The sequence below is a fragment of the Mobula birostris genome, chromosome 17, assembly GCF_030028105.1.
Source record: "Mobula birostris isolate sMobBir1 chromosome 17, sMobBir1.hap1, whole genome shotgun sequence".
Lineage (NCBI taxonomy): Eukaryota > Metazoa > Chordata > Chondrichthyes > Myliobatiformes > Myliobatidae > Mobula > Mobula birostris.
Window position 1 is genome coordinate 71,937,473 of NC_092386.1, and position 26,032 is coordinate 71,963,504.

A 26,032-nucleotide genomic window follows, 5' to 3' on the forward strand; every position below is an offset into this window, starting at 1 on the left:
CTGCCGCTTTATGCATTGGTATGATTGTTGCCCTTTTGAAGCAAGTGGGAACTTCTGACAGTGGCACTGAAAGACTGAAAATGTCTGAACACCCCCAACAGTTGTCACAGGTTTTCAGAGCCCTACCAGGTACACCATGGGGGCCTGTCGCCTTGCAAGGGTTCATCCTCTTGAAGACAGCCTGACATTGACCTCTGAGCAGAGATGGCAGGGTCACCAGGTGTTGCAGGGATCCTCACAGCTGTAGTTTTACTGTTCCTTTCAAACACGCATAAAAGCCACTGGGAGTGAAGCATGGCTGCCATTCATGATAGGTTTTGCTTTGTAAGAAGTAATGGCATGCTGGAGTTAATGTGTCCGATTCTGCCTCTAACCTCAATTGGAATTGTTCTTTGCAGGGAACGTTCAATATTTAGAGAAGAGACAGGAGGTTCTGTGGATGCGAAAGAGACTCCCAGATGGTGTTATCTCCCAGGTCCCAGGGTTAGGGACATCATGCATCGGGTCTGCTGCATTCTGGAGGAGAAGGTTGGGTAGACAGAAGTTGTTGTATACATTAGTATCAATGACATGGGTAGGAAAAGGGATGAGGTCCTGAAAAGCAAGACCTTAAGTGTGGTAATCTCTGGAGAGCTGCCTGTGCCGCGTGACAGTGAGTTTAAGAGTGGGATGAAAAAATGAATATTTGGCTGAAGAATTTGTATAAGGGAGCAGGGTTTCAGGTTTGTAGATCATTGAGCTCTTCTGGGGGAGGTATGATCTGTACAAAAGGGACAACCTACATCTGAACTCGAGTGAACCAATAGCCTCTCTAGAGTTGTTGGAAATATTTGATTTTGGTTTGGCAGGGAGGTGTGTACCTCAGTGGATTGGACAGTTGGTATAAAGGTAGATGCAGCATTTAGAGACTCTGACGAAGGATAAGAAGTGGAAGGACATAACTACAGTCAGCTGGTGGGTTGAAGTGTGTTCTTCGTGAATATGAGAAGTATCAGGAACAAGGGCTTAATGTTAGAGTATAGGTCAGTATGTGGGTGGACCTTTTGTTCCATGTATTGTGTTTTTGTTTGACGTTCTGGAACAGATGTTACCAAAGGGACAGAAGGTGGGGGGGGGGCAAACACGAGCAATTCTACAGTTGCTGGAAATTCAAGCAACACACATCAAAGTTGCTGGTGAACGCAGCAGGCCAGGCAGCATCTCTAGGAAGAGGTACAGTCGACGTTTGGGGCCGAGACCCTTTGTCAGGACTAACTGAAGGAAGAGTGAGTAAGAGATTTGAGAGGGGGAGGGGGAGGGGGAGATCCAAAATGATAGGAGAAGACAGGAGGGGGAAGGATGGAGCCAAGAGCTGGAAAGTTGATTGGCAAAAGGGATATGAGAGGATCATGGGACAGGAGGCCCAGGGAGAAGGAAAAGGGGGAGGGGGGAAAACCCAGAGGATGGGCAAGGGGTATAGTCAGAGGGACAGAGGGAGAAAAAGGAGAGTGAGAAAGAATGTGTGTATATAAATAAATAACGGATGGGGTACGAGGGGGAGGTGGGGCATTAGCGGAAGTTAGAGAAGTCAATGTTCATGCCATCAGGTTGGAGGCTATCCAGACGGAATATAAGGTGTTGTTCCTCCAACCTGAGTGTGGCTTCATCTTTACAGTAGAGGAGGCCGTGGATAGACATGTCAGAATGGGAATGGGATGTGGAATTAAAATGTGTGGCTACTGGGAGATCCTGCTTTCTCTGGCGGACAGAGCGTAGGTGTTCAGCAAAGCGGTCTCCCAGTCTGCGTCGGGTCTCGCCAATATATAGAAGGCCACATCGGGAGCACCGGAAGCAGTATATCACCCCAGCTGACTCACAGGTGAAGTGTCGCCTCGCCTGGAAGGACTGTCTGGGGCCCTGAATGGTGGTAAGGGAGGAAGTGTAAGGGCATGTGTAGCACTTGTTCTGCTTACAAAGATAAGTGCCAGGAGGGAGATCGGTGGGGAGGGATGGGGGGTAGGAATGGACAAGGGAGTCGCGTAGGGAGCGATCCCTGCGGAAAGCAGAGAGAGGTGGGGAGGGAAAGATGTGCTTAGTGGTGGGATCCTGTTGGAGGTGGCGGAAGTTACGGAAAATAATATATTTGCCCCGGAGGCTGGTGGGGTGGTAGGTGAGGACCAGGGAACCCTATTCCTGGTGGGGTGGTGCGACTCCCTTGTCCATTCGTTCCCCCCCATCCCTCCCCACTGATCTCCCTCCTAGCACTTATCTTTGTAAGTGGAACAAGTTGTGCAAGAGGGAGGGAGGGAGAAGAGGAATGCAGTAGTCGTAGGGGATTCCACAGTCATGGGAACAGACAGGAGATTCTGTGAGCCTGATAGAGATACCCGCATTGTGTGTTGCCTCCCAGGTGCCAGGGTACGGGATGTCATGGATCGGGTCCTGAATATCCTGAAGGGAGAGGGCGAGCAGCCAGTTGTTTTGGTACATGTTGGTACCAATGGATAGGACAAAGGAGGAGGTCCTGAAGAGAGATTTCTGGGAGTTAGGAAGGAAGCTGAGAAGCAGGACCTCCAGGGGAGTAATCTCAGGATTGCTACCTGTGCCACGTGCTAGTGAGGGCAAGAATAGTAGGATCAGGCAGATGAATGCGTGGCTGAGAGACTGGTGCAGGGGGCAGGGCTTCAGATTCTTGGATAATTGGGATCTCTCCTGGGGGAAGTATGACCTGTTCAAAATGGACAGGTTACACCTGAACCCAAAGGGGACCAATATCCTGGTGGGAAGGTTTAATAGAGCTGTTAGGGAGGGTTTAAACTGATTTGGCAGGGGAATGGGAACCGGAATGATAGAGGGGAGGAAGGGGAAAACAGAAATAAATCAGGGTCCTTTTACCCCTGCTATTTCTTAGCTCAACCCATAAAGATTCTGCACCTTCTGATCCTATATCACCTCTTTCTAATGATTTAATATCATTTCTTACCAATAAAGCCACGCCTCCCCCTCTGCCTACCTTCCTATCCTTCCGATACACCGTGTATCCTTGGACGTTCAGCTCCCAGAGACATGTATCCTTTAGCCAGGTCTCAGTGATGGCCACAATATCATAGCTGCCAATCTGTAGCTGTACAACAAGATCATCCACCTTATTCCTTATGCTGTGTGCATTTAAGTACAACACCTTAAGACCAGTATTTGATACTTTTTGCTTTGATTTCACTGCAACTCATCCCAATGGCTACAAATTTGCCCCATCACCTGCCTATCTTTCCTGACATCTTTACTGCTCACTATCTTAGATTTCTTTCTGTTTTCCCCTTCCTCTGCTCTATCATTCCGGTTCCCATTCCCCTGCCAAATCAGTTTAAACCCTCCCTAACAGCTCTATTAAACCTTCCCACCAGAATATTGGTCCCCTTTGGGTTCATGTGTAACCTGTCCATTTTGAACAGGTCATACTTCCCCCAGAAGAGATCCCAATGATCCAAGAATCTGAAGCCCTGCCCCCTGCACCAGTCTCTCACCCTTTGCCTGTGCTGGTTCCAATACAAGTATGTTGCCACTTAAACAGAAACCAAAACATTGTACTCCATTTCCTAAATGATGATTTTAATATTCCACCACTATGGCATATTGCTAATATTATTCATACTAGTGTGGTTAGTATTTCCACACATATTGCATTTCCCTTTGCTATTGATGCAAAGGAATTGCAATATATAAGTGGAGATATTTTGCCAGTAGAGAGCTCTGATGCTTGTGTTTTCTCATCAATAAACAAGTTTGAAAGACTGTGCAATAGATACAAATTTGATTTCTTTTGGTACATGGGGTAAATGGAATCAGCCTCACTGTAACTACAGTACAAATCAAAGCTAACTTGTAAGTAATTTATGGAACAAAATCATAGGGCAACAAGCCATGGGAAACAATTCATCTCTTTAGTACTAGTATCATTATTCAACAGGATTCTGCACATCCACCTATCGATTTCAAATCAGCTTCACCACTTATCTATTATTGTAATTCACGATCTCTTCCTCACTAGTTTTCAGCAAGTGAGAAAAAGCTGCACAAACACAAAGGTTAATACCATACGTAGTGTGCTTAACTCAATGGAGTCAAGACCTAGGTCTTTTAATAATTGGTGAAGGAAACAAAATTGAAAGTTCACTGTTAAAAAAAATAATGCTGGCTGACCTACATTTTTTTACAGTTGGATGGGTATTTTGTTATTCAAATTTTTATTATTATTTATTCTTATTTTACAGAGCAGATACAGTGCAGCATATTTATACAGGAAAACAAATAAAGCTTAGCAACAGAAAGAAGTTCTAATTTAGGTTTAAATTAACATACAACCAAAATTGATTCCACGTGTTTTGCACTTTTCCCTCACTGTTAATTCTTCTCCCAACATGTGTTCATATGATGAAATCTTAATCATTTCCTCAGTCCATTTCTTCACAGTGGGACATCTGTTTTTTTTTCCCCCCCAGTTTTGCAATATAATTCTTGCAACTGTGATGAGACCCACCTTTAAAATAGTAAATTTGTCATTTGTCATTAGGTATCATTGTCCTATCATCCAGGAGTCAAAGCCATGGGCACAAAGGCAGTGTGGAACTCGACCAATTCCCTAACAAATCAAGAACTTTACATTAAAATGGACGAACCATGGAATACTCCCAGATCATGTGAAAATATGTGCCCACCTCATTTTTACATTTCCAGCATAAATTATCAACAATCCTCATTTTGTAGAGTTGCTAAGTCTAGATGATGTCCAATAATATGTACCATCTTATACTGAATAAATTTCCCTCTCGCTTCCCAGTTTACCCACATTTGATAAAATATTTGACCACTCATTATCTTCAATATCGCTTCCACGATCCTTCCGCCATACTGCTTTGAGATTGTTACACGATTCACCCAGAGAGTGCTTGAACATTTTATAAAACACTGATACTTTATGAATCTCCTGTGGTGATGTATTCAGTTAAAGAGTTACCTTGTGGGTCACCGTTCTTGAATATGCTATTAATGCAATGTCTTATTTGTAAAAATTCCAAAAATTCCCTTTATCTACAAAGTTATATTTCCTCTGCAAATCCACATATGACATAAAAATCCCATTCTCAGAGATCACCTACTATATTTACATCTTCCATTCTTTCCAGTACACCATTTTTTTCCCAATGCATATCTCATGGTTATTCCAGAGTGAGGAGTATAACTGGTTTAAATGTGACATTCTACAGGCTTTATGAATTGAACTCCACACACTCCTTGAGTGAAATAGTATAGGATTTAGATTAGTCTTGTTTTCCACATGTTGTGAGAGGATGTTAAGGGGTGAGTGTGGTGCAGCCAGGCTCTGTTCTATAATTACCCAATCTAAATCAACATCAGCCCTGTCCCAGTGTTTAGCTAATATAGTCATTTCAAAGGATAATTTATATGCCCTGACGTCTGGTAGACTGAGCCCACCCATGTCCCTGGACATACACATCTTACTCATTTTAATTCTGCGCTTCTTCTTATCCCATAGAAAATCACTGATAATTTTGTTGTAGTGCTTGTAGATCAAATCTGATATATTTAAAGGAAGTATCATAAAAAGATCGTTAAACTGAGGTGCTATGACCATTTTAACTACATTGACTTTACCCCTGAGTGACAGTCTCAGTGCCCCCCACTTACCCAGATTATTTCTGATCCAACTCAATAATGGATCATAATTTAAAGTGATTATTTCATCCAAATTCTGACTGAGTTTGACCCCTAGGTACTTCATTCCAACTGGCACCCATCTGAAATTAAACTGAGATTCTGAATTTGAATAACACAATTTTGACATTGGCATAGCCTCAGATTTATTGCAGTTGATTTTATAACCAGATACCTCAGAGTATAATTGAATTGTTTTCATTAGTGGGGGTAAGGAATTAGGAGGGTCACTAATCAGTAATAAAATATCGTCAGCATATAGCATCAGCTTTTCTCCTTCCCACCTCCCTTCACCCCTCTAATATTTGGATCTGCTCTAATCATGATTGCCAACGGTTCAAAAAAAAATCCTAAATAACAGTGGGGAGAGGAGGCAGCCTTGGTGTGTACCCTGTGAAATGTTGAAAAATGAGGATATGATACCATTTGTAATAACTGCAGCCTTAGGGTTTTTATACAAAATTCTAATCCATGATTTAAAGATGGAGCCAAACCAAAAGAATGACAAGGTTGTGTTTAAAAATCTCCACTCAACCCTGCCAAAGGCCTTTACGGCATCCAGGGAGATGGCAGTAACTGGGATACTACTTGAGGGGTTCAGCCAAGTTAAGTGCAGTAATCTCTTTCAATTGTTAGTTGGGGAATCTGCCTTTAATGAAACCAACCTGGTCAGTATTAATTATAGATGACAATACTTTCTCTAATTGCGAAGCCAGTATTTTAGTCAGTATCTTATAGTCCACATTAATTAAACTTATAGGTCTATAATTGGAAGGATCTATTGCATCCCTGTCTTTTTTTGGGATCAACAATATTAATACTTCATTAAATGTATTAGGTAAAGATTCCAAATTAAACATTTCTGAATAGATTTTTGTTAGAACAGGAACCAACATGTCCAGGAATTTCTTATAATATTCAACTGGGAAGCCACCCATACCTGGAGATTTCCCCATTTTCATAGCTGCAATAGCCCGTCTGACCTCATCCTCAGTAATTGGGGCATCCAGGGACTCGGCTTGTTGTGGGGATAATGTAGGCAGTTTTATGTTAGCAAAAAACTGATGCAGCTCCTCCTGGTCATAGTTAAGCAGAGATGCTTATAACTGTTCATCGAACTGTTGAAAGACCTTGTTTATTTCTTTAGATGATGACACTAATATATACCCTTTCTTAGTTACAGGTATAACACTATTCATATTCTGCTGCTTTAAATATCGTCACAGCAGCTTACCAGCTTTGTCACCACCTTCGTAGAAACTTGTTTTGAATCTAAATAATGCATATTCTGCTCCTTGTTATATATGTTATTTAGCTGGAATTTCAAATTGCACAGATCTTTGTATATTGTCTTGATAAGACCTTTTCCAATGTGGTTATTTCTGCTCCCAGATTTTTTACTTGCTCCATACTTTTCTTCCTTTTATTTTCCTCTTATACACACCTTGGATGCCTCCCATACTGAGGACAGCTTTACTGTGGTCCCTACATTCAATTCAAAAAACTAAGTCAGATATTTAAATCAATTTGAATTTCAACTGGTGCATGGTCTGATAATGCTATTGGGCCAATTTTACCGTCTTATCATCTGTTCTACAATGGAGTTGGATATTAGAAAAAAAATCTAGAGTAGGATTTATGTCGATGAGAAAAAAATGTATATTCTTTTCCGGATGGATTCACCAATTGCCATATATCCAGCAGACCGATATCCTCAATAAGTTGATGCAAGGCAGCCTTGTCCCTAGGTACTGGTGATGGTTGAAATTTGCTTTTATCAATAATAGGATCCATTACTTGGTTAAAGTCTCCTGCTAAAATTATTTTTCCTTCCCTGGTACCTAAAATTTCGTTCACTTTGTTAAGAAAGTCTGGGTCTTCCTTATTAGGTGCATATATGTTACAAAGTACTACTTTCACCCCATGAATAAGTGCATCTATATAAATTATCCTGTCTTCCTTGTCTTTAAATTCCCCAAGCAATACAAAACTAAGTTTTTTGTTAACTAAAATCATTGTCCCATTTTGTTTGCTATGAAGTGATGAATAGAATACCTGGCCCACCCAATCTGTTCTAAATTTCAGTGCTTCAACATCTTCAAAATGTGTTTCCTGGATAAATGCAACATCAATTTGTTTACCTTTAAGGTATGATAAAATCTTTTTCCTCTTGATTGATTGATTGGGTTTCCACACCCATTAATGTCCCATGATATGAAATTAACCATTTTCATGCACACATGTTCAAAAATATACATTGACCGGGATGGCTGAATCTGGAACGCAATGAAATGAAAACTGCAAAAAGAAAACCTGCTGTACTCTATCCCCATGCTCAATTATTGTCAACAAACACTGCAAATGCTGCGCGCTCAAACAACAAGTAAACAAACATAACTCAAAAACATAGAAATAATATATTCCTGCCAGATTAACTAACAAATAAAAACAAACAGGCAGGATAAACTCCACAAAGAAACAGAAAAGAAAAAGACATGACATGGTTCGCAAAGTGCCGTGCCAGCTAGAAAGCCTAGCCCTAATCAGACCACTTTAACCACCTCCCCACCCACCCTGTTATACCTATCTCCACCTATCACTGTAATCATATCCTGTCTCTCAGTCAATGCCAGCACCGCAGTTTTCCTGAATGAATTTCTCTGCTTCTGCAGCAGTCGTAAGGAACTTGTTTTTTCCTTTCCACATGAAGCGTAGAACTGCTGGATAAGCAAGTGTATACCTCAAGTTGACTTTTTGCAGCATTTTCCGAGCCGTAGCAAATGCCCTCTGTTTTTCAGCCAATTCCCTGGACATATCTGGAAAGGAGGAAATGTTGCATTCCTCCCACTCAACTCCTCTCTTTGCTCTGGCCGCTTGCAGCACTTTCTCTCTGGCCGAAGGGCACAAGAATCGTATTAGGACCTGGGAGCCGGGGCCCAATGCACCCTCTCAATCTCAAACTCTGCGTTCAGTTCGATGTCAAATCCTTCGGACATGATTCTTTGCACACACTTAATCAGACCGCTCGTTTCTGCACCTTCCTTTAGACCAATCAGCCTGACATTGCGTCTGCTCCTATTCTCAAGCTCCTCAACACGGTCCAAGCAGGTCCAAGCGTTTATTATTTTGCTCGCTAGCACCCACCAGTTGCACTGTGGTGTCCTCCACACTAGGGAGGCGGCCCTCGGCTTCTGTCAGCCTCTTTTGAATGGCATTGACTCCGTTGTTATTTCCTTAATCGTAGATACATTAGCAGCCACCGCGGATGGAGTGGAACTCATATGACTAATCTCAGCCAGTAAATTCTCCATGTTGGAGCCTTGGTCTGCCTGTGTCGTTAGTGTGGCTTGAACTTCGGGTTGTGGGCTCTGTCTTGTAGCCACGCGGCTCGTTGTAGTGCTCTTAGAAGGTCTTGACATTGTACAGTTATCTCACAAAGTTTTTATTAGCACTTAGTGAAGAAAACAAACAGTTTCTAACTGCAGGACAGCTGTATCCGGACAAGGCGGGATAAATATGCTCTAATTTACAGAATTTCATGGTGGGTTGTAGGAGCTCCGCTAACGTGCGACCATCTTGCCCGGCGCCCACATGGTGTTATTTTAGATACCCCCCCATAAGGCAACTCGGGTAACATTTTCTCTACTTTTTAAAAACATCCTTCTACCTTGGTTTCAAAGGAATAAATAACTGAAATGGTGTAGAGTTCGATCACATCATGCTTGAGGTTTTTGATTACAGAAATATACTGGCCAGGCCCTGCAGGGGGTATGATCCAAAATCAGTTGACAGATGCCTGCAGTCCAGGCTGGGTTGACCGCTTATTACCCTCCTTAGATACTCCCTGACTTGCAGAGTTCCTTCAGCATTTACTGTGTTACTCTGGGTTTGAAGCTTGTAGCATAAGTTAAATATGCTTCCAGCCCACTGTTAAATCCAGTTCTTCCAGCAAATATTTTTGTAAAATTAAGTTGGTTTGATGAAATGACAAATTTCCTTCAATAATACTTCAAAATCTGTCAGTTTAAAATTTTCAAGTTTACTACAAGAACAGTTACTCTGTAATTTAACAGGAGCATTTATACCAGGTTGGCAATACTGAAGGTGGTTACATGCACAAGTGTTTAGTTTTTTCACTTTACACTATTTGGCACAGTCAAAAGCTTTTCACCAGTCAGATAATACTTCATTATCCCACAGTAAACAGACTCTTAAGACAAGGTTTAATTAAACACTCCAGGGTCAACATAGGGATATGCAAGAAATTCTCCCAATTTATTCCCGTCAGTGTCGTAGTGAAGCATTCTGAAACACGTGTCACAGAAGAAGCATGGATCCTGAGGGGCAAAACTATCATTGTTGGTCACCCACCTGAACAAAAGAAATAACAAAATAATTGTTTATTGGAAGACTAACAAACTATTTTCTATATCCACAACTGAAAAAGCACCTGTAGTCCAATGAAAGAGATGAGGAGCAACTTCTTTAGCCAAAAGGCAGTGAATCTATGGAGTATATAGCTATGGACAGCTGTGGAGGCCAAGTCATTGAGTATATTTAAAATGAAGGTTGATAGGTTCTTGCTTAGGGCATAAAAGGTTACAAGGAGAATGGGGTTGAGAAGGATAATAAATCAGCCATGATGGAATTATGGAACAGACACTTAGTGGCCTCATTCTGCTGCGATGCCTTATGGTCTTATAAAGACCGACTTTCACAACAACCATTTTCTCTTCCTCGCACCAATTAAAATGCAAAAGCAATATGGCATTACAGCTGTATTTCTGATTTTGAGGTTTTTTTTACATGCTGTTGAAAAACATCCACACTGCTGATCATCTGATAATCACAAGACAGTTTTTGAAACCTCTGCCTTAATTTTATAGATACTTCATGGTTTAACTGCAATGTGTTCTTAGTTAACAGCATCTCCATGAAGTAAAGTTTAGCTTGTAGGTTGATGTGGGTCACTGAGCACTACAACCAAAAGTTATTTTAATGGCTGAGCAAGCTAGATTTATTTGCTATTAAAAAAAATCAACCACAATAGCCTCTTCCAGATGAACTTTACATATCCAGGTGAAGTGGTTTCATTTAGTGTGATCATCCATTTGCAAAAGGTTTAAAGTTATTTGACAATCAAATTGTGCATCAAGGTTCAACACAATTTGAAGCAGAAAAGAACTGCTCCAGGAATGATATGCTGTGTCCTTAAAAATACAGATGTATTGAGTGTGTTAAAGTTACTGATCTGGCATTCTCAGTATCTGAACCATAGAAAGATATTTTGGGTCGCCCCATCATTTCAGAATTCACTCCCAAGAACAGCATATCTTTCACCAAAATACTTTGCCCACATCCTCAGACCAAGCAGTGACAGTCATCAAAGTTGCTGGTGAACGCAGCAGGCCAGGCAGCATCTGTAGGAAGAGGTACAGTCGACGTTTCAGGGCTGAGACCCTTCGTCAGGACTAACTGAAGGAAGAGTTAGTAAGAGATTTGAAAGTGGGAGGGAGAGGGGGAGATCCAAAATGATAGAAGATAGCAACTTTTATGTGTGTGGCTTGAATTTCCAGCATCCGCAGATTTCCTTGTGTCAGTGTCAGTCATGTAGCATTTTGCTATACTATGATACCATCCTCAAGTACAAACCCCATTTCCAGAAAAGTTGGGACATTTTCCAAAATGCAATAAAAACAAAAATCTGTGATATGTTAATTCACGTGAACCTTTATTTAACTGACAAAAGTACAAAGAAAAGATTTTCAATAGTTTTACTGACCAACTTAATTGTATTTTGTAAACATACACAAATTTAGAATTTGATGGCTCCAACACACTCAACAAAAGTTGGGACAGAGGCATGTTTACCATTGTGTTACATCACCTTTCCTTTTAATATCATTTTTTAATCGTTTTGGAACTGAGGATACTAATTGTAGTAGATTTGCAATTGGAAATTTTGTCCATTCTTGCTTGATATAAGACTTCAGCTCCTCAACAGTCCGTGGTCTCCGTTGTCTGATTCTCCTCTTCATGATGCGCCATACATTTTCAGTAGGAGATAGATCTGGACTGGCAGCAGGCTAGTCAAGCACACGCACTCTGTGTCTACAAAGCCACGCTGTTGTAGCCCATGCAGAATGTGGTCTGGCATTGTCCTGCTGAAATAAGCATGGACGTCCCGGGAAGATACGTCGCCTTGATGGCAACATATGTCTCTCTAAAATCCTAATATACTCCTCAGAGTCAATGGTACCTTCACATACATGCAACTCACCCATGCCGTGGGCACTGATGCACCCCCATACCATCACAGATGCTGGCTTTTGCACCTTTCGCTGATAACAATCTGGATGGTCGCTTTCATCTTTGGCATGGAGAACTTGACACCAGTTTTTTCCGAAACCTAGCTGAAATGTGGACTCATCTGACCACAGCACACGGTTCCACAGTCTTTCGGTCCACCTGAGATGAGCTCAGGCCCAGAGAACTTGCCGGCGTTTCTGCATAGAGTTGATGTATGGCTTCCTCCTTGCGTAATACAGTTTCAAGTTGCATTTCTGGCTGCAGTGACGGACTGTGTTGAGTGACATTGGTTTTCTAAAGTACTCCCGAGCCCAGGTGGCTATAATTGTCACAGTAGCATGACGGTTTCTTAGGCAGTGCTGCCTGAGGGCTCGAAGATCATGCGCATTCAATAGTGGTTTCCAACCTTGCCCTTTACGCACTGAGATGTCTCTGAATTCTCTGAATCTTTTCACAATTATTATGTACAGTAGATGTTGAAAGACCTAAATTCTCTGCAATCTTGCGTTGAGAAATATTCCTCTTGAACTGAAACTTGAATATTCTGTGCACTTTCCAATCTTACTTTAACTCTGTCCCAACTTTTGTTGAGTGTGTTGCAGCCATCAAATTCTAAATTTGTGTATATTTACAAAATAGTTGGTCAGTAAAACTATTGAAAATCTTCTCTTTGTACTTTTGTCAGTTAAATAAAGGTTCACGTGAATTAACATATCACGGATTTTTGTTTTTATTGCATTTTGGAAAATATCCCAACTTTTCTGGAAATGGGGTTTGTAAATATACCTTGAATTCTCCTGGCTTTAGTTAAGTGTGTCCTCAAAGGGACATTGAACTAAGATTAATAAAATTCAAACTGACTCTCTCCATGGTTCAGTTTGAAACATCTGAATACCCCAAGGTTTCTGTACATGTCATACGCACACTTGACAAAAGAATAAAAAATAAATAGGTTGATAACCAGTGACGAGTGGTGTGCTGCAGGGATCAGTGCTGCGTCCATTGTTTTTGATCATCTATATCAATGATCTGGATGATAATGCGGTAAACCGGGTCATCAAATTGGGGTGCATTGGCGAGTGAGGAAGGCTTGCGGCGGTATCTGGCCCAGTTGGAAAAATGGGCTGAAAACAGCAGATGGAACTTAATGCAGACAAGTGGGAGGTATTGCACTTTGGGAGGACAAACCAGGGTAGGGCATTGAAGAGTCTGGTAGAGCTCTTCATGGGAATACAGATCCATAATTCCTTGAAAGTGGTATCACAGGTAGGTAGAGCTTTTGGCACATTGTCCTTCATAACTCAAAACTGAGTGTAGAAGTTGGAGTGCTATGTTGAAGTTGAATAAGACTCTGGTAAGACCAAATTTGGAGTTTTGTTTGCAGATCTAGTCATCTACCTAAAAGAAAGATATCAATAAGATTGAAAGAGAACAAAGAAAATTTACAAGGATGTTGCCAGGACTTGAGTCATAGAGAAAGATAAATAGGTTAGGACTTTATTCCATGGAGCATAGAAGAATGAGAGGGGTAGATTTGTTAGGGGTATATAAAACTATGAGGGGCACAGCTAGGTTAAATGCAAGCAGGTGAGATTGGAATTAGAGGTCATAGGTTACGGGTAAACACTGAAGGGAACTTGTGCACTCAGAGGGCTGTGCGAGTGTGGAATGAGCTACCAGTGGAAATGGTGATGCAAGTTTGATTACAATTTTTAGGTTTGGCTAAGTACATTGGTAAGTGGGAGGGGTATGGAGCAGTATGGTCCAGGTGCAGTTGATGGAACTAGATGGAATAAGAGTTTGGCACAGACTAAGTGGGCTCTATCAGTCAATGACTTATTTTTCTGAGAAATAAACTGTAGATTGGCTTTAACAATGGCATACAACTCACCTGACTATAAATAACTTGCAAACTGAGCACTTCCGAGTCCACATCCAGGGTTTTTTGATAACGCACGGGTACAATGTCTTATCTAGGCAATCATCATGATGGACAAGTCTGTGAGCGCAAATAGATGTAAATAGTTACATTAGTTCTAAACTTCATCACATAAGCACCAAGTATGGCCCTACTAGTTCTTTGGTGCCTTATTACATTCTATGTACTGTCTAGTGAATGCTTAACAACATCCGAAAGAATCCTCAGATCTTTGTTGTCATTTAGCGTAATGGTTATCAGAGCACAGAAACAGGCGCTCCGGCCCACCCTGTCCGTGTTGACCATCAAGTAGCCATTATATTGATTCCTTTTATACAACACTTGCTCAGTAGTCTCCCATGCCTTAGAGATTCAAATGTAGGTATTCTCAGCTCTCAGCCAAATATCAATCTATCACTGGGTGAAAACAACTCTTCTTAATATCCTCTCTGAACCTCTTAACTTAACTCAGGCCTTCTTATTATAGGTCACACTTCTATGGGTTTACACGTCACTATCAGATGTTTGCACTCAAAGGAAAATAAACTTAGCTTATATGGCCTCTCTTCATATCTGAGGCAGATTTATTAGTGGATTTACTTCACACTTCCTCCAAAGCAATTTTTTATATGGTAGCATCAAAATCTACACAATGTTTTATAAGTTCCCTGCTCTTATATTCTATGCCCCAGCAAATGAAGGCTATCATTCCACACTGCATGGTTTATCATCCTGTCTAGCATACCAACCTTCAGGGATCTGTGAATTTGTACCCCAAGGAACCTCTGATCTTCATGAATGGGTCCCATCATTCACCACACTTACTTTGCCTCCAAAGATGCATCACTTTGGAATAAACAGGATTAAATTACTGATTGGCGTGGCAGTATTCAAGAAAGAAAAAATCGATGAGGCAGCTGAAGGGAAAATACAAAGTGACATGGCAAATTTTCATCGTTCTGCACGAAGTTACAGAAAGGTTAAGTCGAACAATGCCACTCTAATTCCACGAGAGAGAGTCTTTGCCTCTTTTTAAAATTTAGTATGTTATTAAGTACTGAAGCGAGTAAAGACAGTCTAAGAATATTGTTGAGCCTGCTGAATTTTATTTAAGAAGAAAGATCTTCTGAGATCTTTACCATCAGCTGGAAGAAGCTGAGAGGAGCTTTAATGGTTGCATATAAAATCACAGGAGGCCTAGGATAGGATGAACAAGAAGAACCATTACCCTGAGCAAAAATTTTAACAAGAAAATATTCAGGATAAGGTGTTGTAATTTGAGAGATCCAATGTAAAGTGAATTACAGTACTAATGCCCAGAGGGATCTTGGGTCCAAGTCTGTGACTCCCTCAGGTAGCTGCATGGGTTGGGCATATGTTTTTTGTGCAGCTGCATCAGGAAGACTTTAAAGCTCCTTGCTTCTTTCTATACAATAGACCTAATCAATCCCCCTCCGCCATCTGGCAGAACTGGTTCTCAAACGACAATTTTTCTTGGCTCCTCCCATGTTTTCCAAACCCAAGTTGCAGCCATGACACCTGCGTGGGCCCAGTTACACTTGCCTTTTCATTGGCTACACTCCTCAGCTCTTTCTGCACTACATCAATGGCTGTATTGATGCTGTTTTCTGCACCACTTCTGAGCTCATCAATTTCATCAACTTTGCCTACAACTTTCACCCTGCCCTCAGATTTAGAACCACAACTATTGTTGACTGCAGAACAGTTTTGGCTTCATAAGCTGAATCAAAAGGAAGGGTAGTCCATTTCAGCTTAATGATGCACTGACAAACCGTTTAGTTTACAAGAAAGCATTCAAAAACAGCCCATAACTGGAGGTCAACTTACAATTAAAAGAGCAGTTGAAATAGCTGATCAATGGAAACAGCAGACAAATTGCAATGTCTAAACAAAATCCAGCCTGCCCAAACAAATTCTGTTATCATTGTGACAGGGGCTCACATGCAGCAGACATAAATAAAGGGACTGCACAGAGAAAATAAAAAAGTCAAGCTGCAGTTTTAGTAAGAGCACTAAATCTGCTTGCTGTTGTTGAAAATGTGATAATGATGAGAATGACACAGGACTGCGAAGCCTTGAGATTTGCAATGTGAAAACTGCCAAGAGCCGAACCACAAGGCTTACACACCAGGATTAAATGGCAAATTAACGGTAGAGGCAGGTTCGATTTTGTCATTTAAAAAAATAATTGGATAGGTATATGGACAGGAAAGGTATGGAGGGCTATGGGCTGAGTGCAGGTAGATTGGACTGGGTGAGAGTAAACATTCGGCATGGACTAGAAGGGCCAAGATGGCCTGTTTCCGTGCTGTAATTGTTATACGGTTAATTAAAATGGAATTAGGTACTGGTTTGGCTGTTTCAGTCATTCAACAAAATGAGTTTGAACTGTATTTCAAAAATACTTAACTGAAACCTGCAGATATCCAACTAAGAATTTATATTGGAGAAAAGATTAACTCCCACAGGAATGGCATTTATAACAGTGAAATACAACAACCAACAAGCCAGAATGGCACAAATGTGGCAAAAACAAGAGGGTCAGCATTGTGGGGACGCGGCTGGCTGAGGCAACTCCAACTTAATTGGAGATCCATCCACTATTTGCAAGCCATAACCCAGTAAGTCAACTGAAGGTGAATTTAAAAAGGTACTGGATGATGCCACAAATGTCTCAATGCTGTACACCATGAACCGTTTCCCAACAGAGGGCAACAGGTATTGGTACCAACTTCTGTGCCTCTGGTTGGAAAGCATAATGGACCACACTGCTCGAGGAAATGTGAAGGTGATGAAAACACTGGTCCAACTACAACAGTTTTTGAAGGAAACATATCCGAAAAAGCTTCTGATATGTTAATCAGGCAATTACTTACGGAATGTGCCTTGTTTTTAAACTGAAAGAGAGTTCCAGGTGCTTCAGGAAATTTGCAAGCATTCAGCTTTTGTGAGTATAAAGACCATAAGCATAGGAGTAGAATCAGGCCATTTGGCCCATCAAGTCTGCTCCACCATTCAATCATAGCTGATCCTTCTTCCCCACTTCCCAACCTTGATCCCATATCCAATCAAGAACCTATGAAGTGCTGCCTTAAATACACCAAATGACTGGCCTCCAAAGCTGCCTATGGTAATAAATTCCACAGATTCACCAACCTGTGGCTAAAGAAATTTCTCCACATCTCTGATTTCAATGAAGACCCCTCTATCCTGAGGTCGAGCCTGCTTGTCCTAGACTCCCCTGCAATGGGAAACATCCTTTCCACATCTACTCTGTCTAGACCTTTCAACATTCGAAAGAGTTCAATGACTGCACTCCCCTCCAATTCTTCTAAATTCCAGCGAGTACAGACCCAGAACTATCAAACGTTCCTCGTAATGATAACACTTTCATTTCTGGAATCATCCTTGTGAACCTTCTCTGAATCCTCTCCAATGCCAACACATCTTTTCTTTGATGAGGAGCCCAGAACTATTTATAATACTCAAGGGGAGGCCTCACCAGTGCCTTATAAAGCCTCAGCATCACATCCTTGCTCTTGTATTCTAGACCTCTTGAAATGAATGCTAACATGGCATTTGCCTTCCTCACCACTGACTCTATCTGCAAGTTAACCTTCAGGGTGTTCTGCACAAAGACTCCCAAGTCTCTTTGCATCTCAGATTTTTAGATTTTCTCCCCATTTAGAAAACAGTCTGCACATTTATTGTTTCTACCAAAGTGCATGACCATGCATTTTTTAAGTGCATTTCATTTGCCACTTTCTTACCTGTTCTCCTAATCCAAGTCCTTCTGCAGCCTACCTGCATCCTCAATAGCACCTGCTCCTCCACCAGTCTTCGTATCATCTGCAAACTTGGCAACAAAGCCATTTATTACATCATCTAAATCATTGATATACAGCATAAAAAGCAGTGGTCCCAATACTGACCCCTGCAGAACACCACTAGTCACTGGCAGCCAACCAGAAAAGGATCCTTTTATTTCCACTTGCTGCCTCCTATCAATCAGCCAATGCTCTAACCATGCCAGTAACTTTCCTGTAATTCCATGGGCTCTCAAATTGATAAGTAGCCTCATGTGGCACCTTGTCAAAGGCCTTCTGAAAATCCAAATATACAACATCCACTGCATCCCTTTATCTATCCTACTTGTAATCTCCTCAAAGAATTCCAACAGATCCTTCAGGCAAGATTTTTCCTTAAGGAAACCATGCTGACTTAGTCCTATTTTGTCCTGTGTCAACAAGTACTCCATAACCTCAACCTTAACAATCGGCTCCAACATCTTCCCAACCACTGAGGTCAGACTAATGGGTCTATAATTTTCTTTCTGCTGCCTTCCTCCTTCAAACATGAAGGTCCCAAGATCATTCTTGCATCAAACTACTACACACAGGATTATAAAAGCTTCTACATTCAATTCAAAAGGAAATATTAGAGAATTCTTTCTTTAACTTCTATCTGATAGCCCGTGCTGGTTACAGCATAGTTATGGATATTGCATGAGGAGGTGATCTACGTTAACTGTGAAAAATTTTGACAGTAGTGAACAGCAAATCAGAAACAAGCTAATAGAAAGCACTTGGTACTTCTGGAATTATATTTCATGGGCTTAATCAGGAAAGGGATAAAAGCTTGTGAGGGAAAGCTGGCAGGGAACATAAAAACTGACTGTAAAAGCTTTTATAGATATGTGAAAAGAAAAAGATTGGTTAAGACAAATGTAGGTCCCTTACAGTCAGAAACAAGTGAATTGATCATGGGGAACAAGGACATGGCAGACCAATTGAATAACTACTTTGGTTCTGTCTTCACTAAGGAGGACATAAATAATCTTCCAGAAATAGTAGGGGACTGAGGGTCTAGTGAGATGGAGGAACTGAGCAAAATACATGTTAGTAGGGAAGTGGTGTTAGGTAAATTGAAGGGATTAAAGGCAGATAAATCCCCAGGGCCAGATGGTCTGCATCCTAGAGTGCTTAAGGAAGTAGCCTAAGAAATAGTGGATGCATTAGTGATAATTTTTCAAAACTCTTTAGATTCTGGATTAGTTCCTGAGGATTGGAGGGTGGCTAATGTAACCCCACTTTTTAAAAAAGGAGGGAGAGAGAAACCGGGGAACTATAGACCGGTTAGCCTGACGTCGGTGGTGGGGAAAATGCTAGAGTCAGTTATCAAAGATGTGATAACAGCACATTTGGAAAGCAGTGAAATCATCAGACAAAGTCAGCATGGATTTGTGAAAAGAAAATCATGTCTGACGAACATCACAGAATTTTTTGAGGATGTAACTAGTAGAGTGGATAGGGGAGAACCAGTGGATGTGGGATATTTGGATTTTCAAAAGGCTTTTGACAAAGCCCCACACAGGAGATTAGTGTGCAAACTTAAAGCACACGGTATTGGGGGTAAGGTATTGATGTGGATAGAGAATTGGTTGGCAGGCAGGAAGCAAAGAGTGGGAATAAACGGGACCTTTTCAGAATGGCAGGCAGTGCCTAGTGGGGTACCGCAAGGCTCAGTGCTGGGACCCCAGTTGTTTACGATATATATTAATGACTTACCGATGAGGGAAATAAATGCAGCATCTCCAAGTTTGCGGACGACACAAAGCTGGGCAGCAATGTTAGCTGTGAGGAGGATGCTAAGAGGATGCAGGGTGACTTGGATTGGTTAGGTGAGTGGGCAAATTCATGGCAGATGCAATTTAATGTGGATCAATGTGAGGTTATTCACTTTGGTGGCAAGAACAGGAAAACAGATTATTATCTGAATGGTGGCCAATTAGGAAAAGGGGAGGTGCAACGAGACCTAGGTGTCATTGTACACCAGTCATTGAAAGTGGGCATGCAGGTACAGCAGGTGGTGAAAAAGGCGAATGGTATGCTGGCATTCATAGCAAGAGGATTCGAGTACAGGAGCAGGGAGGTACTACTGCAGTTGTACAAGGCCTTAGTGAGACCACATCTGGAGTATTGTGTGCAGTTTTGGTCCCCTAATCTGAGGAAAGACATCCTTGCCATAGAGGGAGTACAAAGAAGGTTCACCAGATTGATTCCTGGGATGGCAGGACTTTCATATGATGAAAGACTGGATCGACTAGGCTTATACTCTCTGGAATTTAGAAGATTGAGGGGGGATCTGATTGAAACGTATAAAATCCTAAAGGGATTGGACAGGCTAGATGCAGGAAGATTGTTCCCGATGTTAGGGAAGTCCAGAACGAGGGGTCACAGTTTGAGGATAAAGGGGAAGCCTTTTAGGACCGAGATTAGGAAAAACTTCTTCACACAAAGAGTGGTGAATCTGTGGAATTCTCTGCCACAGGAAACAGTTGAGTCCAGTTCATTGGCTATATTTAAGAGGGAGTTAGATAAGGCCCTTGTGGCTAAAGGGATCAGGGGGTATGGAGAGAAGGCAGGTACAAGGTTCTGAGTTGGATGATCAGCCATGATCATACTGAATGGCAGTGCAGGCTCGAAGGGCCGAATGGCCTACTCCTGCACCTATTTTCTATGTTTTCTATGTTGGGAGTGAGTGGATGAGAGAGGAGAGGTAACAAGGAAATTAATCTCTCTAAACATGCATCATTGTTTAAAAATAATTCAGTTTATAACTGAACTGCTTTTCACTGAACGCTTCAGGGAGAAATTAGTTGTGAGAATATTATTATAAGATAATCATCGCGTGAAGGGCATTTTATTTTCTTATGGAAAAAAAATCAAATCAAAATAAAAACTAAGGCTTACACATAAATGTTCTTGAGCCTTCAACATCTTGAACATCATAAAATTTTTTATAGAATGTGTCAGAACAGGAATTCATTAAAATACCTGATATCTGTGATGATGACGAGATGCTCACAATCACCTTGGTGACAATACAAGTATGGGTAGCCAACTTTAATACACATTTCATTGAAAGTGTAGTTCTCCATTTTAGCTGTACGAAACTTGCCATAACCTCTGTCGTGAGACTCTACCCAGTCAATAATGGTCCTAAGGACAGAAAGTATAATCACTACAATCAAGAAATTGTTGCTGTTTAAAATGAGGACAGCTATATTTAACCAACCGCAAGATGCTTTCATCCAAAGGAGTTGCTGGTTTGCATCAGTTATGAAGGAAAGGCACTTCGAATGACCAAACATATTTCTCACAAAAACCTAATTATCTATGGTAACAACTTTCACTTTCCAGGCACTTGGTATCAGCTGTCAGTGTCTCAGATATCCAGAAGTTATATCATCAAGTTAACTGCACAGTCAAGCACATTATAAATAATTCAGAGGAAATAAGAAGGCAAATTTTAACCTTTAAATCAGAACACATTAATGAAGTAAGATGTTAAAAATGAAAAAAAAATTAGAAGTTATCTTATTCATAAAAAAACACATCATTCTTTAGACCTCCCTGAATGTTTGTTAAACAACATTTATGGTCAAGGATATCATTAAAAACTGATAAGGGCTCTACATTATGTGATGCACATTTTTATAATATTTTACAGTGGGACTGTTAACAGATTAAATTTTTGCCAGGTCAACTGACTTCAGCTTCATTACCGTTAAGAAAGATGAAAATAGTGCTGTTTATTCTGGACTATTGATAACTTCAGAATTTCTACTGAAATTCAAATATCCCTAAGATTCTGGCAATTTTACAAAGTAATGAATATGAACACACTGTTAGCTTTGCTGTCAATATTACTACAAAATCAGTACAATTATTATGACAATTCTAATGGAAATTAGAATTGGGCAGAATGAAGATGGCACTAGACAGCAACTTCTTTGAGCTCATCTGCAGAAACAGCTTATTTCCATCTTTAATGTCTCTTTTTTTCCTTTTCAAGGGGGATGGGGATCTGTAGGAGACCCTAACCTACAGTCACACTCAAACATTGGTTCTTTGCGGCGAAGGGACCCGCTTGTGGGGCTCAGCGATTGGCAATTTTTCGATATCTCAAGAATGTAGCCTAGAAGACGAGTGTGCCTTTAGGGTTCTGAGGTTTTTCAGCCCTGGGGACAGCTGATTCTATGGCAGCGCTGCCAAATGAAGCATCGCAGGAGAAAATGGAACATCAGATCAGCTGTCGGGGGCTCTGTACTCAGATTATGGTCTCTCTCTCTCTCTCATTGGTGGGGGAAGAGTTTGTTGCCGATTTTCGAGTCGGAGAACCGGAGCTAAAAAAGGCGGAAGTTTATGTTTTCCCCACTTGCTGAGGGACACCAGAGAGAGCCTGTGGTACGTTGATTGACGGGTGAACAATTAGTTTTTGTGGTACGGTCTTTCTTGGGGTCTTTACTATTGCTTGCTTGGTGGGTGGAGGGTGCTAATGCATTTTGCTGAAGTAAATGGGGAGGGGAAGGTCAATGCTTGCTGCTGCTTGTGGGTGGAATGAGGGAAGTTAAGGAGACTTTGGGGTTCTAACATTTTTTACTATCACTCACTCTTTGGGGAATTCTGTTTTCATGGATATTTGAACAACAAGAATTTCAGGTTGCATACTGTACACATTCTCTGATACTAATTGGAACAACTGAAATTGTAACCAGTTTATTGAATCATCGAAAAGAGGTTGTGAAGGTTGAATGTGCATATTCCAGATATCCTAGTCAATAATTATCCATCATTACATTTTAAAAAATACTGATGCTCAAATTGCCAATGTTTGTGGAATTCTCCTGTGCAAGACCCAATATTATTCTTTTGCCTAGGACTGGTGGACGACAGAATTGGATGCAATTACCTTTAAAATGAATTTCAAGGTGACTGCATTTAATTAAATCACTTAAATTACCAACATCTCATAAATGACTGGAGTGCAAAGGAGTATATTAATTTTCTCCCTACATTTCCTCATATCCTTAAAATTCTGACACTGTTCAGTGCCACCTAACATCTCTTCCTGATGAAGGGCCTTGGCCCAAAGTGTTGACTGTTTAATTCTCTCCATTTATGCTGCTTGACTTGTTCAGGTTCTCCAGCATTTTTGTGTGTTGCTCAATATTTTGTACATTCCTTTCAAAATTCACTACATAACTAGATTTGTCTACAAATATTACACTTGGATGCACTGGACATATCAATTCCTTAAAAAGCAGATTGATGCAAAAAATAGGTCAGAAGTAGCTCATTTAGAACTTGAGCAAACTAAATCACAGACTTGTTGTGATTTGATTGTACATTCATACTATAGAAGCAATTATTGCAATTGATACCTGCTCAGATCTCTGCATTCAGAATATCTCAAGTCATTATAGAAGGTTTCTTCAAAGAAGAAAAATGCTGATTTATACAAGTCCTATTTAAAAAGAAAGCAGAAAATTTTTTGATCATTATGTAGCAACTAAAATAACAACTGAAATGCCTAACATTAACTTTCTTGCTAGCAAAGTTCAAACAGAGCTATAGAATAATACCGCACAGAAAAAGGCCCTTAGAACCAACTGATCAAGACCAAACACAATATCCCGTATGCTAGTCCTGGTTCCCTGGTTAGGCCCAGAAACTTTCAAGTCAATCCCATACTCATCAATACCTCTTAAATGCAGCAATTATTCCCACTCAACCACTTCCTTTGAAGCTCATTCCAGGTACTCATTACCCTCTATATAAAGTTACCTCTCAGATCTCTTTAAAATCTTTCCCCTCTAATTTTCTACCTGCCCTCCAGCTTTAGACTTTACAGCTCTGGGAGAGTCAGTTCAGCGTGAGGCGAATAAAGCCTCACAGAGTAGTAAGTGGAACACTGGCTCATCCTTTGCCCTCAGCCTTGATGCCTTAATCTTTTTTATCTGGCTTGGTGCCAAACATTGGTTCGTTATCTGCCCTCGGGCCAGGCCTTGCCATTTCAATCTGGCTCCAGGTATGGCTGTTGCAGTCGTATCTGCAGTCTTCAGAGTCCAATTTGCTGAATCCTTCAAGATACCACAAAAATACCAGGTTCAAAAGCACACCTCCCGAATGGAAATTACCAGCTGCAGATTATAGTGATCGTAGTCCCAGAAATGTATATTTGGTAGATTTGTTAGTTGCCACAACTCTCCAGCACTATCTTCGCGGACCTCAGGTCCCTCTATGCCAGAACACTTGCCAGTGCCCTGCCATTTATCTTACAGGTTCTACCCCGGTTTGAAAATACAAAATGCATCACCTCTTACCCATGCTGAAAACTATGTCATTCATTAGTCCATCTCTCTAATTGATCAAGAACTCTTTACAGTTCCCTGTAACCTGCATCACCATCACTAAAAGCCCCCTAATTTAGTATCATCAGCAATCTTGCTAAATGTACTATATACAATCACATACAAAACATTTACATAAATAGTAACAGAGGACCCAGCAGTGAACCCTGGGGCACCCCACTAGCACAAGCCTCCTGTTGGAGAATCCAGCTTCAGACATAACCCTCAGCTTCCCATCATTACACCAAATATTAATCCACCTTGCTAGCTCCCCCGAATCCCCTATGATCAGCTTGTCATACTAAACCTTGACAAAGGCCTTTATAAAGTCTGTAGAGACAACATTCACTGCCTGACCTTCATATATTCCCTTACATACCTCTTTGAAATACTCCAAAAGATTTGTCAGACATGAACTCCCATGCACAAAACTATGATGACTAGTCCTTATCTTGGTTCGTAAAGGTTGTGATAGTCTGGAGTGGTAATGGGGGCAGGCTCCCACTACCTATTAAATGCTTCCAATGGCAAATGACTCAGGTAGCCTCGGACAACTGAGTCCAGCTCCTGGCCTTCATGTGTGGGTTAGCTACTAAGAAAGGAGAAGGGGCAAAGGTGAGCCACTGGTGCCTTAAAACCAGTCGCTTTGGGCAGATGGGGCTCGTCAGCTGAGGTTGACAGCTCATCTAGGAGAAACAGAACTCTGATCTCAGACCTCTGCTGCCTAGCGGCTATACCCACTAATGGGGAAGGGTTTGAGAGTAAACCCCAAGGGAGAATTCCAGAGCCGGAGTCACTAAGGCAGTCCTACGTTGATTCCATGCTAACTAGCAACTCCTGCAATGCTGCTGGTGCCAAACTGTATTGGTCTCTGCCATTCCTTTGCGTTCATCAGATGTCTGGAGAGGGGGAGCTTGCTACATGAGCTCCACATTGTACTACCCTGGCTTGCATATTTATTTATTTCCTCTTCTATATTATGTATTGCATTAAACTGCTGCTGCTAAGTTAATAAATTTCACGTCACATGCCAATGATAATAAACCTGATTCTGATATCTAGACAGCTAGGACGTGACATCTGTGGTTGACTCTGACCAATGGGGGCCTCATCTCATTCCTAATCAGGCCTTGATTATCTAAGTGATGGTAGATCTTATTCCTCAGAAATCCCTCCAGTAATCTGCCTACAACTGAAATCAGCCTCACCAGCCTTCTAATGCTAGAACCAGAACAAGAATTTTGTTAAACTTTTGCCTGTACTGCTTCTGCTCTGTCATGGGATGTCTGTTGAGCATGAAATAATTGAACAGCAGGACAATGAAACACAAGAGCCTGTTTCATTGAGAAAATTAAGTACAATTAGGGATTTAAACAAATATCAATGGCTGAAAACAGACACTAGAAAGAAACTGCTAGCAAAATCAGCAAATTAAAGTGGCCAGCATCTGCAGGGAAAGATTTTAGTTGAAAACCTTGAGAAATTATCAGGGTGGTTTGCTTTATAATCGCACTTTCAATACTTACACATGCAAGGTATAAATACCTGCAACAATTTTACATGCCTCCTTGTTTGGAACTTGATCATACATTTCCCTTCAGCTTTTACATTTTGAGTCTAAAATAAGAGAAACATACCTTGCTAATATGTTCTGGAGCTAGATCTGGTGTGTTGCTGCACTCTCCACCAATCTGAAGATCACTGACACATGAAATAGCATCCCTTAGTTCTGTAAGTTTCTGACTACCCAGAACAAGCATGGTATGATGGGGTTTCTTCTCTCTGTGCTGTCAGAAAATAAATCAAATATTTCAGCTCCATTACAGTATCTTTAAACACCCCATGTCCCCAGTGAGCTGCTGATCACAGTAAGTAAG

General features: G+C 41.1%; 1 protein-coding gene and 1 long non-coding RNA gene across 2 annotated transcripts in view; one reads left to right on the forward strand and one right to left on the reverse strand.

The window, feature by feature from the left end:
* Positions 1-9,735: 9,735 nt before the first annotated feature.
* snapc3 (small nuclear RNA activating complex, polypeptide 3) overlaps positions 9,736-26,032 on the reverse strand; it is a 65,389-nt gene continuing 49,092 nt past the window's right edge. Inside the window, exons 5-9 of the mRNA XM_072281901.1 lie at positions 25,793-25,942; positions 23,187-23,269; positions 20,797-20,961; positions 13,913-14,020; positions 9,736-10,083 (exon numbers count right to left, since the gene is read on the reverse strand). Of these exons, the coding sequence (XP_072138002.1) occupies positions 9,936-10,083; positions 13,913-14,020; positions 20,797-20,961; positions 23,187-23,269; positions 25,793-25,942 (654 nt within the window). The 3' untranslated portion in view covers positions 9,736-9,935. The remainder of the gene's footprint in view (positions 10,084-13,912; positions 14,021-20,796; positions 20,962-23,186; positions 23,270-25,792; positions 25,943-26,032) is intronic.
* The window catches only part of LOC140211759 (uncharacterized), a 52,668-nt gene continuing 48,452 nt past the window's right edge, over positions 21,817-26,032 (forward strand). The window contains exon 1 of the long non-coding RNA XR_011889574.1: positions 21,817-22,209. This is a non-coding gene — a long non-coding RNA (uncharacterized lncRNA). The remainder of the gene's footprint in view (positions 22,210-26,032) is intronic.